Source organism: Mus musculus, chromosome 7, assembly GCF_000001635.26.
Source record: "Mus musculus strain C57BL/6J chromosome 7, GRCm38.p6 C57BL/6J".
Lineage (NCBI taxonomy): Eukaryota > Metazoa > Chordata > Mammalia > Rodentia > Muridae > Mus > Mus musculus.
In genome coordinates this window covers 105,380,684-105,398,968 of record NC_000073.6, presented here as the reverse complement: position 1 = coordinate 105,398,968, position 18,285 = coordinate 105,380,684, and the positions used below count along the sequence as shown (strand labels likewise).

Genomic DNA, 18,285 nt, shown 5'->3' with positions numbered 1-18,285 from the left:
GTTTGAAAAGCAGGAACAAAAAACCCATGACTTTGTGGAAGCAAATTTTTGTACAGTAAATGCTTATACTTTAAGTGTACATGTTTTGACATATGTGCATATTTGTGAAATCAAGATGCCAAACACTTAGACCACCTGAAAAGTTTTCTCTATTTTACAGCTCATATTTCCCTCTGTATCCTATAATTAAGTTCATTTTATTTGTATTTTATAAGTCCATCTCCTTATCCACACAGACATGAATTTGGGGAAGTTAGTCTCACTAGTGATATGATCCATTCTCTGGATCTTCTCTCTGATCTGACAGTCGGCTATGTAGTTGAGGTGTCTTGAACCTCCTTTAACCATAACAGTATTTAGGTCTTTCTATGAAGACTATCCCTAGAGAATTTGAGGCAGCCTCAGTTTATATTCTGTTAAAGAATCTCAGCTTCAGAGCTAGTTATTTTATCTTGTGGTATATTTTCTTCTCTCTGGAGACCAAAGAGGCCTTCTTCATAATGATATGTCTGGCCAGATAATCAGAACTTTTGAGGACCGACAAGCATAACAGGTTGTAGTAGTGGTTCCCAAACACTGACCTGTGGATCCAGTCCATGGTAGCGTTCATCTGTATAAGACAGGATGAAAGAACTAAAAATAAAGTTATATCCTGGGGGAGTGGCTCAGTGGGAGAGTGCCCTTCCATATTCAAAACTATAAGTTTGATCCCAACACTGCCAAAAGAGGGGCAGGGGTAACTTATTCTAATATTATTGTTCTTTTTTGGTGTTAAGGTGCTCTTTGCTCTTTCACTGGAGAAATAATTAGTGGTAAAGTACATGGTAGGTTTAAAGAAAATGATGAAAATAAAAAGTTGATCACCTTTTTAAAAAATAAATATTTTACTGGTTTATGAAATCCTGACATTCAGAATGATAGTGGTGTGTGTGTTGTTTTAGGTTGAAGAACCATGTACTTATATAGTAATTTTATGTAACTTTAGATATCTGAGTAGCATGCATGCTTACATATTATATTAATTCATTATAAAATCAAAGTGACATGCTTTACATAGCATCCTTAAAATTTGCTGAAATTATGTTGATACCTTGTGAAGTAGGCAAAGGAAGGAATTTTAGAGATGAGTCAGATTCAGAAGCTAGCAGTTTCACAGGGTAGAGGGACAAAACAAGTCAGTTTGGCATCTTCATAGTGCTAGTGACTAGAGGAAGGAAGATTTGTAATAGAAAGTAAAGGCAGTGTGGGCAAAGGGCACATTATATATTGGAAAAGTGATGAAATAGAGGACCTCATACCTGCAAGTAGTATTTCTTTATGATTTGTAATTGTTAACAAAAAAATTAAGGGGCGTGAGCATGTCATAGGGATGAGAGCTTTGTTTAATATTGTATCAATGACATGGAATGGGCATGTATAGTATTGGGCGTATTACTGATAATGTTAGAGAATTTCTTTGCCTTTCTCTCCTCCCCTCTCCCTCCCCCACTCCTTTTTTTTTTGTCCCTCTCCCCAGATGAGGCCTCACAGTGTAGCTTGGTTGGCCACAGAGATCTGCCAGCATCTGCCTTCCAAGTGCTAGGGTAAAAGGTGTTCACTACTATGGTTGGCATGTTAGAGCATTCTTAGGATCTGTATAAATTCTTGGTTCTACTAGAGAAAGCACAGAATTCGGAAAGCTTTTTGTTTGCTATACTAAACTTTTTGTTGCCATAGTAACATTAATTACAATGGATTTTGACTTTTAATTTACAGAGGAATGGTAGGTCTGAGAGGATGAAACATGGATGAGGATGCTGTAGTGATAGAAACATTTTGGTGGTGGTGTGTGCACTCTTAGTGAGGGCTAGGAAAACAAACTCATTCATTTATTCTTTCAACAAATTCTTGTTGTGAATTCAGTCCCATAAGATAACAATAGAAATAAGTTGTGGTCCTATGCAGTTGCATAGAATTCTCATTCTGGTTAGGGGAGAAAAAGTTTTAGTTTAAAGGGAGAATGTGGAAATATATTAAAAAAATCAGAATGATGTGATTATTTCTCTTTATCTGTCTCAGTCTCTGTGTTCTAAATATACATATGCACTTATGCATAAATCTCCACAGTGATCTTTGAATTAACATGCCCCAAAGACCCATTTTTTTGCAATCATCTGCTCTTATATCAATCCAGAGGATGACTTTGATGTCATTCTCTATTTCTGCTCCTTTACCTCCTAAATTTGGTCAGTCACTGAGATGACCAATACTTTTCCTCTGTTATCTCCATTGCCACATCATCACCAACTTTTGCCTGAGTCCTCAGCTCCTTGGTACTTACCTATTTTTTTTTAAAGTCTGTTGCTTTAAAAGTTGATCTTTTCTTGCCTATTCCTAGAATGATCTTTCTAAAAATACAAATTCGATCATGAAACTATGCTGCTTAAAAAAGTTGGCTCTTTGTAGCCTGTAGGACAACATCCAATTTCCTTTATATGGCCTCAACTCACCTCTTCATGCCTTGTCTGTTGCCACTTCCTCCTCTGTGTTCTAGCTTGAATAAATTGTTCACAGTTCTCTTAACAAACATGTTACTTTTCTAGCCTTGGAATCTTTGTAAAAGCTGCTTCCTCTTCTAGGAACATCTTTTCTTCTCTGCCCAGTGAACTTTTCTTACCCTTTAGGATCAATTTCACCCAGTCTTTGACTTCCTCTTTGTCATCCTCAAAGAACAGGTGTAGAGATAACCATGTGTGACACTGAGGAGGTCACTGTTGTAAAGACAGTCACTGTGTGCTAGCAGTTCACTTTGTGCCTTATGACCATCCACTGAGATGAAGAGATACCTGCAAGAGGCCCAGGTGGTATGGGGAGAGGTGGGCTGTATCCTGAAAGCCTATTTGTCTGAGACATTGAAATGCAGGGATGGTATGTATGAGTTGAGCTCCAGATAGACTATTGAGAGAGGCCCCCCTGCCACCCCTCCCTCATTTCTACATGTTTAATCAGGTCTTTCCACTTTCAGTGTGTTTGGGGCAACAGCCTTATGCCAAAAATCAGTTTTGTTTAGGAAGAGGTTTCTTCTTGGAAGGTCATTTGGTCTCTCCTTGTCTGGTAAAGTTTATATATCCCTTCCTGCTTCTTTCTCTTTGCCTCTCCCAGGGCAAAGGTTCTTAAGAGAAGCTGAAGCTGAGTCACTTCCTGTCTCTGCTGTTTTAAGGTTGGTTGACACCTTTTGCTGTGGGACCCTATAAAGCTGTATTGTGTTTTGGACCCTGAGGTGAGTGGCTGATCCTGGCTGTGTGTAGATTGGAGAAGTCAACTACTGCTTCCCTATTGGCCTAGTGGTTTAGCCTGAAGGTAAATCAGGGAAGACAGAGGAATCTATCTTTTTCTTTGGACTTTGCTGTAGGACAAAGGGCATCATAACTACATGGCAGTTCTGCTTCTTTGCCAGGAGTTTAAATAGGTGGTAGGAATACCTGGGAAAGACCTTTTTAAATCTTTTTTTCAGCATGTGAACAGGGCCTAGATTTCAGTTTTGACTTCTAAGATGCTGATTTTATGTGGTTCTTGCTAAGGTTCACAGGAGGTAGTGAGAAAAGAGTGCTTTGTAGTGGTTAAGGAGGGGAGGAAGCCTGGGTACCCCAGATATTGCATGATAGAAACAGCTTGTTAATCTTCCAAAACCTGGAGGGGTTTTGGTTTAGGCACATGAAAAGCTTATTTTGCTGAGCTTCCTGGGGCTTGAGTGCACAGGACATACTTTAGAGCAGGTTAGACCTCTTATCTCAGAGATGTGAGCACCCTGTCATACAGGACCAGAAAGGAAAAGAGCAAAGAAACAGTTTACAGAGGATTTGCTTCTTGCCTGGAGTGCTGTTACCTCATTTACTTCTTAAAAAGAATAGTTACTTTGTCAGGAATTTTTTGACAAGGAAACAAGCTCAGATTTGTGATTTACTTAATATCACACAGTTGAAAGATGGTACACTGAGATTTAGACTTTTGTTTGAGGAATTTCAGAGCTCAAGCCTTACCTACTATTTGTGTTATTCTTTTCCAAGCATAAGGTTTTTATTTGTTTTCAGTCCTCAAATGAGATATGTTGTAGCGAGTACTCTGTAAACAGTGAGTATTCTTGTATCAGTCAAGCTCCTTGGCAGGTGGCAGGTGGCAGATGGCTCAGGCTGGGTTTCATAAGAATTTAATTAATAATGGGACTATATTTACAAAGGTATAGGCAGTGATTAAAGAAACCAGCAGAGGCTGATACAGTATCAAAGGCTAATAGCAGTAAGAGGGAAGAGTTTTATCATATAACTGTGGGCTTTGTTTCTCAGCCTGTGCCTGCCTGGGACCTCAAATCCTTCTGACTATGAGTAAGTACTGTTTCCAGTGCATCTTTTCTGTTCTTAGCCACCAGCATGTGCAGTTGTTGATAGTTTATAGAATGCTGTGTATGAAAGAGTGAGCATCCATTCTGTGGCTTTACTTTCTCACTTCTTTTTCCCTTACTGTTAGTCTCCTGCTTGAGGGGAGGGGGCAGGCTGAGGCTGGGGTGGGAGAGTGGGGTGTGAAGGATGGGAGGGTGCTGAGGTAGTAGATGCTTCCCTCTGTCTTTGCATTTATATTTACTTGAGGTGGGCACTCATCCTGTACTGCTGTCTTCCTTTCTTTTGAAAGTATATGCTCTTTTTTCCCCCCTCAGATATCGTATTCCTTATTTATCCATATTAACCTTTTCCTTTCTTCAGACTTATTTTCTTAATTGACAAACATCCTTGGGGCTGGCTTGGAACTCACTGTGATTTCTGTTTCAGCTTCCCAGGCCTGAGCCAGCTGCATTCAATTCTGAACCATGTGAACTCTTGACTCCCACCTCCCCATTTTTTTCTACACAGATGGCCCTGTTTTCATCCTTCTCTGTGTCACTGAATTTTGTTAAAGTACATTTTATACTTTGACTCTCAGGCATTCTTTAACTTTTTCTAAGATTATAAAAAAAATTAAATAAAACCAGTGAAGTTTTCCATCTTCATTCTACTTGTTTTTTTTTTTTTTTTTTAAATTTTATGGGATTACAAGCAATCTCCAGTTTCTTGAAACATCCATTCCTTGGTTTCTAGATCATTGTTTCTTAGACGTCTCTAATTTCTGACTACCTTCACTGTCTTTATTGGGGGTGTGAATGGATATTTGTGTGTGTGTTGTTTCTGGAGGGGCAGTATTTCACTATGTACCCCTGGCTGGTCTGGAGCTCTCCTTGTAGATAGTCCTGCTGGCTTTGAACTCACAGACCTCTGCCTCCTAAGTGCTGGGATTAAAGGCATATACTGCCGTGCCTGGCATTTTTATCTTGTTTTTCTTCTTTTTCTTTTTCTCTTTTTCTTTCTCTTTTTCTTCTTTTCTTTTCTTTTCCTTTCTTTTCCTTTCTCTCTCTCTCTTCCTTTCTTTCTTTCTTTCTTTCTTTCTTTCTTTCTTTCTTTCTTTCTTTCTTTCTTTCTGAGAAATTACTTTATTATATAACTCAGGCAAGCCTCAAACCTTCCCCCCTCAGCTTCTCAAGTGCTGGGATTATAGGGATGCAGATTTCATCTGGCTAAATCTTTGTCAATGAATTCTCTTTGTGTCTTAGTTTAGGTTTTTGTTGTGAAGAGGCACTGTGACCATGGCAACTCTTATAAAGAAAAACATTTAATTGGGGTTGGCTTACAGGTTTAGAGGTTTAGTCCATTATGGTCATGGTGTACAGGCAGATAAGAACCTCAAAGTGTAAGTTCTACATCTGGATTGGCAGACAGCAGGAAGAGAGATAGACACTGGGTCTGGCTTGAACATTGGAAAGCTCAAAGCTCAATCCCAGTAACAATGAGGCAGCATCTACTCCAACAAGGCCAAACCTTCTTAATAGTGTCATTTCCTATGAGCCTGTGGAGGCCATTTTCATTCAGATACCACACTCTGCTTTCCTAAATCCTGTTTTTATTAAATTTATTTTTATTTTTTAAAAAAGATTTTGCGTTTAGCTTCATTCGCAGCTTCATTGACCACTTATGAACTGGCAGCTCCTGAATTTTATAGCTCTAGTTTAATTTCACTCTGAACTGAAGTATGCTCTTTTTCTTTTTCTTCTTTTTTCTTTTTTTATATTTATGTTTTTTGCTAGTCTTATAACCCAGGCTGGCTTTTAAGTTCACTTTGTAGTTGAAGATTATCTAGGACTTCTGTCCTGCCTTTCTTCACCTCCCAAGCGCTAGGATTGTAGGTGTGCACCATCATCCCTGGTTTATGTGCTGCTGGGGATTGAACCCAGGGCTTTGTGCATGGTGGACAAAGCACTCTACCAATGAGGCTGCATTCCTAGCCCATTGTCTGGATATCTGAAGTATTCTTTAAGTGTCTCAAAATTTAACATGCTTAAAACTGTTGTCTGTTCCCCTTTTCATTGTCTTCCCCTTTCTTCCATCTTGTTTTTTTCCCTCGGACTTAAACAGATGCTTTTTTCGTTTGAGCTAGTTGGGGACCTGCTATATAGCTTAGGCTGGCCTTGAATTGGTAGTCTTCCTGCTTTAGTCTGAGTGCTGGCATTTCAGGTGTGTGTTATACTTGATCTTATCACCTTTTGTGAAGCATAATTTCCCTATGTATTACAAGACAATCAGTGGTGTTCCCAAGTCTCCAGTGTTAAGATTCATTAATCACCTCTTTTGTTCACCTCTGGATGTGCCATGCCTTACTGTTTTCACTTTTGGTTTAAATCCAGAGGCAGATTATCTTCAGTTATATTCTAGACCAGCTGTTTGACACCTGCCTAATTTGATCTTCCTCCCTGCCCTCCCAAGTGCTGGGATTTTAAGGTGGGAGCCATTTTGCCTGACTTTATTGTTCTCGCTATGAAGAAACCTCCTCATGTAAATAGTTTATCATTAAAGACCTAAGTCAGATACCATCTCTGTGGAGCCCTCTTTACAGCACCCCAGGCAAAGTTAGTTGTATCTCTTCACTCTTCTATTACAGTTTTGCAAAATTTCTAGGTATTTTGCCTATCCTACCCCATTTTTTACCTGTATTTTCAATGCTTAGTACAACGTCCAATACTTTATCAGTATTGTTATATATTGAGTTAATCAGTTGAGTATGCCTTTCCTGATCTTTAGGACTGGCCCTTCCCTGTATAAGATCATTTCTACAAAGATGTCCTTCAGCACAGCTGCCATCTTCCTTTAGTTCTAAGTGATGAAATGGATGAAAGGATGTGTTGGTTAATATAACCTTAGGTCAAAGTGTGGGACTTGATTCAGATTTCTGGGTTCTTTCAGCTCCTTTAGAATCTAAAGAGGAAACACAGCTGAGCCACATTCTGTGAAGAGTTTTTGCTCTTCAGTGACAATACTGATGAAGAGGTGTTAGGTATGATGGAGAAGGAACTGTGGGTTATGGTCTGGGCCAATAGCTATTTTGGTATATGTTATCTATTTGTTCATTCATTGAGCAGGTATTTATTGAAGCATTCAACAAATAGATACTATTTTAGCCTCCGAGGATGCAAAAGTAAATAAGATAGGCAGATCCTGCCCTCCAAGAACTAATTTCTTGGTAGAGAAGATAGCTAGCTAGAGAAGATAGATAGGTTTCAGATAATAGAAACTTTAAGGGATTATGAACTAGAAAGTGAAGGTAGGAAGATAAGCTGTTTAGAAAATTGTTGAGAACGGAGGCCTTCTCTGAGAAGATAGCACTTAGTAGAATTGTTGAGAGCGAGGGGAAGAGCTGGAGAACATTCTATACACAGGGAATATTTAAGACTTGTGTGACTAAAGCATCAATGAGGAGGAGACTGACAGAGGTTTGTAGAAATTACATTGTATAGGCTTCTGTAGGATACGGTAAAAAATTAGGACTTACTAGTGTGATAGGAAGCCATTGAAGGCTATTCAACAGAGGAGAGATGTAGTAAAATCTAGTTTTAAAATAATATGGTTGCTGAATGGAGAATAAACTCTCATGATGCAAAGATAGAACTATAAGCCAGGTATGGTGGCATACATCTCTAATCACAGCGTTGGTAAGGGTGAGGTAGTGAGGTAAGAGTAAATTTGAGGCCAGAATGATGAATTGAGGGTTACATAGTGAATTCAAAGCTAGCCTGTTCAGTATATTGAGAGCCTGTCTCAAAGAAAGCTACATTAGAAACTGTTATAATAGATATAATTTTATTTTTATACTTTTTTCATCCCTGTTATTTTCTTTTTGAGATAGTCTTAACTATGTCGCTTCAGCTTACCTTAAACTTTATGCAGTCCAAGCTGGCTTTTAACTCCTAATGCTCTGGAATGACAAGATTTGTTGAATGAATTAGATATTGGAAGGAAGAAGTTAAACAAGGACTATGGCCAGGCTGTTGATCTAAGCATATAGGTGAATGTTTGTGACATTTAGTGAAATAGAAAAGGTTGAGGAAGTTACAAGTTTGGTGGTAGAAATTATGCATTCTATTTTGGGCATATACGTTGCATGTACTGTGTGGAGTTGTGTAATTTGTGTAATTTTCAGTAGAGTGCTTCTGAGTTATTGTTTCAGGGAAGTCAAGAAAAGTGAGCTGTTTATCATTTTCATCTTCTCCCTTTGAATTAGACTTGCAACACTGGACTGGACAGTGAACTCTGAGCTTGCTACTGCTCTAGTTTGGTGTAATTTGTGGCTCTGTGGCCAGCTACTGGCTCCTACAGACCGGATGAAGCAGATTGGAGACAGAAGTGGAGAAAGCCTCCAGCTGGTACATTCTCAGAGTGTAGTCCTCTGGCTGCTGGCCCTGTCCAGCCTGCCTCATGGAGAAGATGAACTGGTTAAGCAGGCTGGCCTCCCGGGTCCCTGGGCACCGTGTACCACAAGGGGCCAGTCTACAGACCCCTGTCATGGCTGACCCTGAGACATGCCTCATGGTCTTCAAGAATCATTGGTCCCAGGTAGGAGACTCCATGACAAAATACCTAGTCTGTTACTCATCTCTGTAGTTATAACCTTCTGAGTCTGATGTTTTTATCACCTCATTCAGTTACCGTAGCATCACCCTCTTTTCTGTCCTTTGCCTCAGGTGGTACGAATCCTGGAGCGGCAAGGCCCTCGGGCAGCTACTGGAGGTGCAGATGATCTCAGTGCTGTGAGAAACCACACGTACCAAATGCTAACATTGCTGGCAGAGGATCGAGCAGTTCCTTCAGCTCCCTCAGGCCCTGGGCCCCTGCTAGAGTTTGCTCTTCGTGAAGATCTGCTGAGCCGAGTGTTGACATGGCAGTTGCAATGGGATGAGTTTGGGGATGGGGTTGAAGAACGGCGGGCTGAACAGTTGAAACTATTTGAAATGCTAGTGAGCGAAGCTCGCCAACCTCTGTTGCGGCATGGGCCAGTTCGAGAGGCTCTGCTTGCCCTACTGGATGCCTGTGGCCGCCCTGTGCCCAGTAGTCCAGCACTGGATGAAGGCCTGGTGCTACTTCTCAGCCAACTGTGCGTGTGTGTTGCTCGGGAGCCTTCACTGCTCGAGTTCTTCTTGCAGCCACCCCCAGAGCCTGGAGCTGCTCCACGTCTTCTCCTCTTTTCTCGCCTTGTCCCCTTTGTCCATCGAGAAGGCACCCTGGGCCAGCAGGCCCGTGATGCTCTACTTCTGCTCATGGCTCTGTCAGATGGGAGCCCCACTGTGGGCCGCTACATCGCAGATCACTCTTACTTCTGCCCGGTTAGCAAACCCTAGGATGGGGGGTAGGGTGAGGCATGTGAACATTGGACAGCATCCGTCCTATCCAGGTGACGTGGAAAGGCTAGGTATCAAGGAGGGCCCTTTACTTCAGATTTGAAGGCAACTCCTGGTGTTGGAATGGGGAAGAAACATGAGCATAGCTAGATAGGGCAGGTGTTGTAGGTGAGGTTCTGATACATGGCAACTTAATACCTACCTTGGTACTTTCTTAGTTGTATTCCCATAAAATCTTATGGTTAGTTAGCTCCCAAAGCCCTCTTGTTTTATTATCTGAGCTTTTGGTAACCCTCCTTAGGTGCTGGCCACAGGGCTGAGCGCCCTGTACTCCTCACTGCCTCGAAAGATTGAGGTTCCGGGGGATGATTGGCACTGCTTGCGCCGGGAAGACTGGATAGGAGTGCCTGCCCTTGCACTCTTCATGAGTTCCCTTGAGTTCTGCAATGCAGTCATTCAGGTAGGATGAATGACTTCCTTTGGGAAGTTGGAGTAAGGGCGTCCATTTCCTGGAGTTATGCCTATCTTTATTATATTATTATTTTCCCTTCCAGGCAGTGGACTCTTTATAATGTCTTCTCTCTTGCTCCATCTAGGTAGCTCACCCGCTGGTGCAGAAGCAGCTGGTTGATTATATTCACAATGGTTTCCTGGTGCCTGTCATGGGCCCTGCCCTGCACAAGGTAAGGTTGATAGGTGGTGAGGCATAGGAGTACCTTGTCTGGAGGGTGGTCGACCAGTGAAAGGACTTATATGGAAGGCAGTGGGTAGTGTTCTTCTTCCCTTTTCCCTTCCTGATACTTCTTGTTTTCTAGAATCCAGGGAATAGAAATTATTATATGTGTAGGGAAAACATAAGTCTCCAACCTTTTCTTCCCTTCATCCAGACCTCTGTGGAGGAGATGATTGCGAGTACCGCCTACCTGGAACTTTTCCTGCGGAGCATCTCAGAGCCTGCTTTGCTCCGTACCTTCCTGCGATTCCTGTTGTTACATCGGCATGATACCCACACCATCCTTGACACGCTCGTTGCCCGTATTGGCAGCAACTCCCGGGTATGGCTCTTAAACTCTGTCCAGGCTTACTACCTGGGTGAGCCATCTTTCTCTGATCTCTATTGTCCAAGAGTGTTCCTGCTCTCTTTTGGGTTTTGACTCCTGCAGTCACTTCAAGCTGGCACTATGTAGCACTAAACTTTCAGCCATTTTGATTAAAGACTTTAATTTACTTTCCTGTTTTCATCCTATGTGCATCTGCAGCACAGTTATCTTTCAGGGCTCTAGGCTTTGCCGTGCTTGCTATGTAGTATTGCTTCATAGTTCCCGTAAGCTGTTTATCACTCCCTCAGTTAACTGTGGGTGATGTAAGAGTGCTTTGGGTTTTGTGTTTGTACTAATACATGGTCTAGTTCCTTGTACACTTGCTGTCTCTCCTCTTTGGATTGGCTGTATTTGAACTATAATCAGGGCACAAATCTACCTGTCCACCTACTTATATTCCCTCTGCCTGCACATTTGTATTGATACAACATCCTGTTGGGTCACTGGATGCTGGGTATATCATGGTAGTCATTGTTGCTGATACCTTAGCGCTTATTTAATGCAGAAAATAGGTAACAAATTAAGTTACTAAAATAGTTGAAAATTGAGGTTACTATTTGTGCAAAGTAAGTTAAAATAAATAAGTAGAAAAGTTTAGAAAAGAATGGATTAGCTAGAGAAGATGTCCCAGAGGAGGAGATGTTATGCCAAGATGATGTAGTTATCTTTTGATTATTTAGTAAGAATAATAGTTTAGGCAGAGGGACCAATATGCAAAGCACACGTAATAGAGAATGAGTATAACGTATTTTAGGACTGAAAGATCTTTATGACTAGAGATGGACTGAGCAAGAGGGAGAAAGAATGAGAGGGATGAGAATTGAGAAGATTGGAATAATGCATTCTAGAGAGGGGAGAGAAGAGAAGGTAAATATGTTTCTGATATCAAACACTTAATTTTATAAAGGTATATATCTTTTATCCTTATTTTAAAGGTAGGGCATGTCTGTGTCTGAGGTCTGTCTGACCCCATGGGTTGTCCTGATAGTTCATTTCCCTCAAGTTACATTCCTCTATCATCCTTGTGATTATCTGCCATTCTTTCATCCTAACCTGTTTTCTTTCATGGTTTCCAGTTTCTAACACTTACTTCTGTTAGTTTCCAAGGGTTTTAGGACCTTTCATGTTCTTGGGTTGTTACTTCTTGATTGCTGGTTCTTGCAGTAACTAGGTCTCTTCTGATTGTAGGATACCCATGTTAAACATAGATGCTTTCATTTCCACCTTCTGGTCTTTTTAAAGATAGTGTGTTGGCCTGGCTTTTGAGCCTTCAAGTGAACCACTATGGCTAACTTGTTTGTGGGCCTGATTGTCTGTGTTAGTTCCTAATTGCTGTCAAAACAAATGACCACAGACTTAGTGACTTAAAACATTAGTTTTTCATTCTGGAGTACACATTTGGGCTGTTGTTCTGTTGTCTGTTGAAGACCATCCCCAGCTTGACTGCTTTCTTCTATCTTCAGAGCCAACAACTATGGGTCACATCCCTGCTATATTTTGAGCCCCTTTCCCAATTTTTCTTTTTTTACAGTTCTTTCTAAGAAACAGTACTGTGAGCCAAACCCAGGGCCTTGTGTGTGCTAGGCAACCAATCTACCACTGAGCTATATTCCTAAGTCTTCTTTCTGTTTCTTTGTGTTTGAGACAGTCTTACATTCTAAATCATGATGCTGTATATCATAACCAGGGCCTCATGTATACTAAATAAATACTCATCACTGAGCTACACTTTGAAGCCCTACAGAGTCCATAATTTTAATCACATCTGTAAAGTCTCTTCTGGACTGTAAATGCTTATATGGGTTCTGATGATCAAGTCTTTGAAAAACTACATTGTTGCTCACCCTACTATTCAGGAGTCTAAATTCTCATTGCTAGTTAAAAATGGTCATTTAGGAAATCTATGTTGCCCTAAGTGTGAACATTTTCCAGTTATTGATCCACTTAATTCTTTAACAGCCATTTAGCAAGCAATGCCAAGACTATACAAGACAAAGATATCTGATATACCTGCCATAAAGAAAGCATAAAACACTAGGCATTCAGAGCAATGAGAGTTTTAGTTTACTGTATGTCTGTTATTTATGTCTAGCCAGAAATAAGGCTTCCATTTCTAAAACAAAGTGTTTTCCTGCTTTGACCTACCCACTTACTTTCTCCCTTTCCTGTCAGTTGCCCTGAGCTTTTCATCCCACCTCCTGAGATGCACTGGTGTTGGAGAGGTGACTCCGATTCCATACTCATAATTCCACTTACTTCCCAGTTGGGATTCTTCCAGGTTCCCTCTGATTCTTTATTGGTAGCCATTCAAGTACTGGTGACTACAGTACATTCTGACAGGTATCATACTGCTTTCATATTGCTATAGTTTCCTTTGAATTATTTACTTTGTTATAATAGTCTTTCTTAGTGTCTGTTTCCTTGGGGTCTCATTGGAGCATTAATGGAATCAATATGTTGGTCTTCAGTTATGTACATGGTCCGTAGAATTCCAGTGGATCTGACACAAGATTATTTCTTATCTGTGAATAGTGAAGTCTTGTTCACAAAGATTATATGTTTATCTAGTTAATACTTATATACTGGTTATGTGCTAGACCTGGGCACATGGGCTATTCAAGGAGTGGTTAGTTGGGCCAGGGGTTGGGGGGAATGGTAAATAGTTTGGAGGGTAGAGAGCTCTTATGGTGACTCCCTCCCTCCCCTTCCCCCTCAGCTCTGCATGGTCTCTCTGAGTCTCTTCAGGACCCTTCTGAACCTCAGCTGTGAGGATGTTCTGCTGCAGCTGGTTCTCAGGTACCTGTGGGGGCAGGGCTGAGGGATGGCTGACCCTCAGGGCCTAGTGTTTTGTTGGGGTGGTGGGCTGTATTGGGGTTGCTTATGAGTGTCTCAGAGGAACCTGGTTTAGCATTTTAGTTCACTTGGCCTGCTCTTCTAGATGCTTTCTTTCCTGATCACCCTATGTTCTTCTTTTTGCTCTTTTCCAGGTATCTTGTCCCATGTAACCATGTGATGCTAAGCCAGAAGCCAGCTGTGCGTGATGTGGATCTTTATGGACGAGCAGCTGACAAGTTTCTCTCCCTAATACCACGCTGCTGCCGGCACCATGCCCCTAGCCCACCTCGACCAGAGCATGCCTCATGGGCACGAGGTGGGCCTAGCAGAGAGGCAGGGAGAAGGGAGGACATCACGGGTATGGCCTGGGTTCTGGGTGAGCCTACAGAGAAAGCAGGGCTTGGGTGAGGGGAGGAAGGTGACAATGAGTGTAATTCCTTCTCTATGGAAATTAATGAGTGGTCTTGCAGAGAGGATCTTTAGCATTCCCAGAGAAATTTTGGGTAACCTTCTGGGAAGAACTAGCCCTCCTCATGTATTCTGTTTGTATAATTTCATTCATGAAGGCGGTGAGGGAGGTGGTGAATTAGGAAAATTAGTCTAGAGATTGGAGAGTCACCTATCAAAATGGTTCCATTTCTACCTCCTCATTTTCTTCTTTTTTAGTCTCTAGATCTCTTGTGTCTTGATCTGTCTCCTTGAGTTTGATTATTTTTCTTTTTTCTCGAAAGGCCCTGGAAGCCCAAGTGTTGATTCTTCGTCAGTGGTAACAGTGCCCCGCCCCTCCACACCATCTCGTCTGGCTCTGTTTCTTCGGCAACAGAGCCTAGGTGGCTCTGAGTCCCCAGGTCCAGTTCCTCGATCACCAGGGCTTACTGCATCTCCAACTTCCAGCCCTAGTCGAAGGCCCAGCCCTGCAGAGGAGCCTGGTGAGCTAGAAGACAATTACCTGGAGTATCTGCGTGAGGCACGCCGTGGTGTAGACCGCTGTGTCCGAGCCTGCCGAACCTGGTCTGCCCCTTATGATGGCGAGCGCCCCCCTCCTGAGCCTAACCCTCTTGGCTCCCGGACTAAGAAACGCAGTCTACTACCAGAGGAAGACAGGGACAATGTAAGGGAAGGAGAGGAGGAAAACCTAGGGAGTCGAGGGTTAGCTGTGGGTGTAGGGGATACCCCTGGCTACCTACTCCCACCCCAGCTCAATGGGGTACCAGGGCCATGGCCAGAAGGAGCCAAGAAGGTTCGTCTGGTGCCACGATTGGTACCACAGGAAGGAGTTAGGGAATTGTTAGAGGGTACCTCTGAGGACATGGCAGGACTAGAGAGCTTTGGGCAAGAGCTCCAGGAGCTGGAGGTGGCATTGAGCAATGGTGGAGCTGGCTCAGAGCCTCCCTTAGAGCCTCCACTACCTCCTGAGGAGGAGGAGGCCTACGAGAGCTTCACCTGCCCTCCTGAGCCCCCCGGCCCCTTCCTCAGCAGCCCTTTGCGGACTCTCCACCAGCTGCCGAGCCAGCCCTTCACTGGTAAGCTATTTGACCTAAGCCTTTGCTCTGTGTACTCTTGCATGTTCTCAACATGTTTGTGCTGATTTCTAAGACCCTTTTGGCTATGCCATTTTCATGTATTTGCCTAGCCGTCATCCATTTTGCTTGAGTCCCTTCTATATACATATCATATCATACTATGCCCTCATGTTTGTTGATATGTCTTTCCATGCTTGTGCTGTTTGGATATTGACTTATGTCTGTGCCTTGTATGTCCTTAAATGCATGTTCTTCCTTTTCCTTTAGTCTGGCCATTTTCTGGGGTTTGTAAATAGGATGCTCTGTACTTGGTGAAAAATACATCTGAGCCACATGGACGATGTTTGTACTGTCCTGTGTGAAAGACACAGGTGCACCTCTGTTTTGTGCCATTCTCACCAGTCTGTGTATTTTTCAATCTTCTGCTAGGTCTCTTATGGTCCTAGAGTCATTTTGTTGTTTTCCTTCTTGCTCAGCACTTTCTGTCTCTTCAATGAAGGGCCTGATTTCACTTCTTCCATCTACTGTCTTGTACTTTCTTAGTTGCCATGACTATCCAATATAGTTATTTTAAGGACACGATTAACAAGGATTGGATGGTAGGCAACACTTCTCTTTGAGGGCAAATGACAAAGTATGTCTCTGAGTGTCCCTGGTAGGCCCTTTTGGGTTGATACCCCTGAAGCTAGACATAACCTGAGATTTTGGGCTGGATCTGTTTTGTTGATGAGCAAGACAAGCCTTTATCCGGCTCTAATGTACATCCCAGCAAGACGATCTGGGAAGCAGTGCAGTGGCTAAAGTTAAGACCACAGGCTTTGGATTAAGCAGACCCTAAAATTGGTTCATGAAAATCACTTAATATTATATTGGCACATTGTGAAAACTCAGCAAATGGTAGCTTTTCACTGGGATTATCATCAGTGAGTTAGAAGATTTAAGTTGACTAATACACCACCTATCCTAGTTGATATCCAACCAAGTTTATCTACTGTTTATCTTGGTAAGTTTGGGACTGTCTTGTTATAGCACTGGGACGTATTCTTTCTCTTGCAGACTATAACTATCTTTCTATTTGTTTAAGCCTCTGCTCTACTCCTTTCCTGCTCAGTATCTTTAAGAGGTAATACGGTTTTATCACAGTCTTGAGTATTAGTTGGTGCCTCTTTCCCTTTTCTTCTTGGTAAAATTATTTGTGCTCTTTATATTATCCTTTACAAGGTACTCCCAGGGAATGAACAGAAGGAAAAAGTTAGAGATTTTGTTTAGACTCTTAAGCTAATACTACTTTTGAGCTATGGCTAGTTATGTGAACACCTCCAGCAGATGGTAGAATAAATTTTTCAGGATTCACCATCTCTTGTTCATTATTCTGATATCATAGTTGCTAGTACATCTCTTTTCTCCAAAAATCCTTCATTAGAAATACTCTGATGGCTTTAGTGGTCTAGTGTCTTGTTATGTCTCAAGGCATCTGTCCCAGGACATAATGCTAATCCCTTCTTATCCTGAATCATTTTTCTGTGCCCCAACTAAGCTATTCTTTTCCTGCAGGATCTAGTTTACCCCTCTTCCCTGTTCCTGAAGGACAGAGCTAATGTTATCTCTGGTTCCTTAAAGACTGACTAGTTGCTTTGAAGTTCATAGTTTCTTCTGTGTTACATCTCTTTTTTACTTTCTTTGTGACCAGTTTCATGTTACTCTATCTTACTTGGAACCTGATTTTGTGTTTTGGTTCTCTGTATTCTTCTGTTGTATTCATGAGTGAAGCTTCTTAAAAACTGAGAAATACAGTATAGGTTATGGTTATAATCAAATGAAAAAAATTGCTAGATCTTGTACTGGATATTTGACATTGATATCTCTTTGGTCCTCTTAATTATCATAATGAGGTAGGTATATTTATTTTTACAACAAACAGGGAACTAAATGTTGGCGAGCTTTCAGCTTATCCTGTCCCAGGACACATCTGAAATTTGAGATGAGATCTCCGACTCTATAGCCTAAGAACGACTCATCAGTTATAATGTCTGTAATGCTGGCATCTGGATTACCTTAATTGACTAGATAGACTGGTCACAGGTCATTTGATACTCAGATACTTACATATAATTTTCATCTAGTGGGGTCTTGTTTGGGGGAGTAATACGAGCAGAGTGCATTATGTTCAGGCCTTGTATCCTTGTGCCCACCCCCTTCCCAGGCCCCTTCATGGCTGTGCTCTTTGCCAAACTCGAGAACATGCTGCAGAACTCCGTCTATGTCAACTTCCTGCTGACGGGGCTGGTGGCCCAGCTGGCCTGTCACCCCCAGCCCCTGCTCCGCTCTTTCCTGCTCAACACCAACATGGTCTTCCAGCCCAGTGTCAAGTCCCTGCTGCAGGTGTGCGATGCATGCATGCATGGGTGCGTCCAGGCTCAGTGGTGGGCCAGGCCCACAGCTAGTGACCTTGGGTGGGCTGGGACCAGGTGCAGTGGGACTAGAAAGGTCTGGATAATCGTGGAACCATCAGAAAGGTCATAAAGTTGTGCTTCCTAGGTGCTGGGCTCTGTGAAGAATAAGATTGAGAGCTTTGCGGCCTCCCAGGAGGACTTCCCTGCTCTGCTATCCAAAGCCAAGAAGTACCTCATTGCCCGTGGCAAGCTGGACTGGGCTGAGGGTCCTACAGCAGGACCTGCCCCCCGCCGCTCTGATTCCCTAGGTGAGGCCTAACTGACCACCCTCCTTTATTCTCCCTAGATATTTCATTGTCCAGCATTAGTTAAGAAGCATAAACTGAAGAGTTGTTGAAAAGCAAGTTTTTGTGTCAGGCTTTGGGTCAGAGAATCCAGTTGTTTTATTAAAAGAGCCTAATTGGCAGTATCAACACAAACTGTATAAGGGTCTAGGGACAGGGAAGGAGAAGGAAGTTACTGGGTTGAGGTATTGTGAGAGCTTGATGTGATATGTGGCCTTAAGTAATAAGTAGGGATTAGGTAGGTATAGATGTATTCTGCTTGTATTCAGGAGACATCTTAGATTTTAGTTGGAATAGGGAGTTTTACAAGGTTGTGGAACATTTGATGGTAAGACAGGAAAACTTTAGCCGGAGTAAGAG

At 42.2% G+C, this 18,285-nt stretch overlaps 1 protein-coding gene across 15 annotated transcripts in view; it reads left to right on the top strand.

Moving 5' to 3' along the window:
- The window catches only part of Fam160a2 (family with sequence similarity 160, member A2), a 28,932-nt gene that overhangs the window by 1,174 nt on the left and 9,473 nt on the right, over positions 1–18,285 (top strand). For 2 of the 15 annotated variants that reach the window (XM_030243034.1, NM_001242364.2), the window contains exons 2-11: positions 8,617–8,948; positions 9,077–9,715; positions 10,032–10,190; positions 10,327–10,413; positions 10,618–10,785; positions 13,547–13,626; positions 13,818–14,023; positions 14,397–15,188; positions 17,392–17,570; positions 17,727–17,889. In XM_030243034.1, coding sequence (XP_030098894.1) covers positions 8,811–8,948; positions 9,077–9,715; positions 10,032–10,190; positions 10,327–10,413; positions 10,618–10,785; positions 13,547–13,626; positions 13,818–14,023; positions 14,397–15,188; positions 17,392–17,570; positions 17,727–17,889 — 2,611 coding nt within the window. In that variant the 5' untranslated portion in view covers positions 8,617–8,810. Of the gene's footprint in view, positions 1–4,322; positions 4,362–7,301; positions 7,393–8,616; positions 8,949–9,076; positions 9,716–10,031; positions 10,191–10,326; positions 10,414–10,617; positions 10,786–13,546; positions 13,627–13,817; positions 14,024–14,396; positions 15,189–17,391; positions 17,594–17,726; positions 17,890–18,285 lie in introns of all 15 variants that reach the window. The other 13 variants (XM_030243032.1, NM_001242363.2, XM_006508251.4 and 10 more) reach the window with 13 other exon arrangements.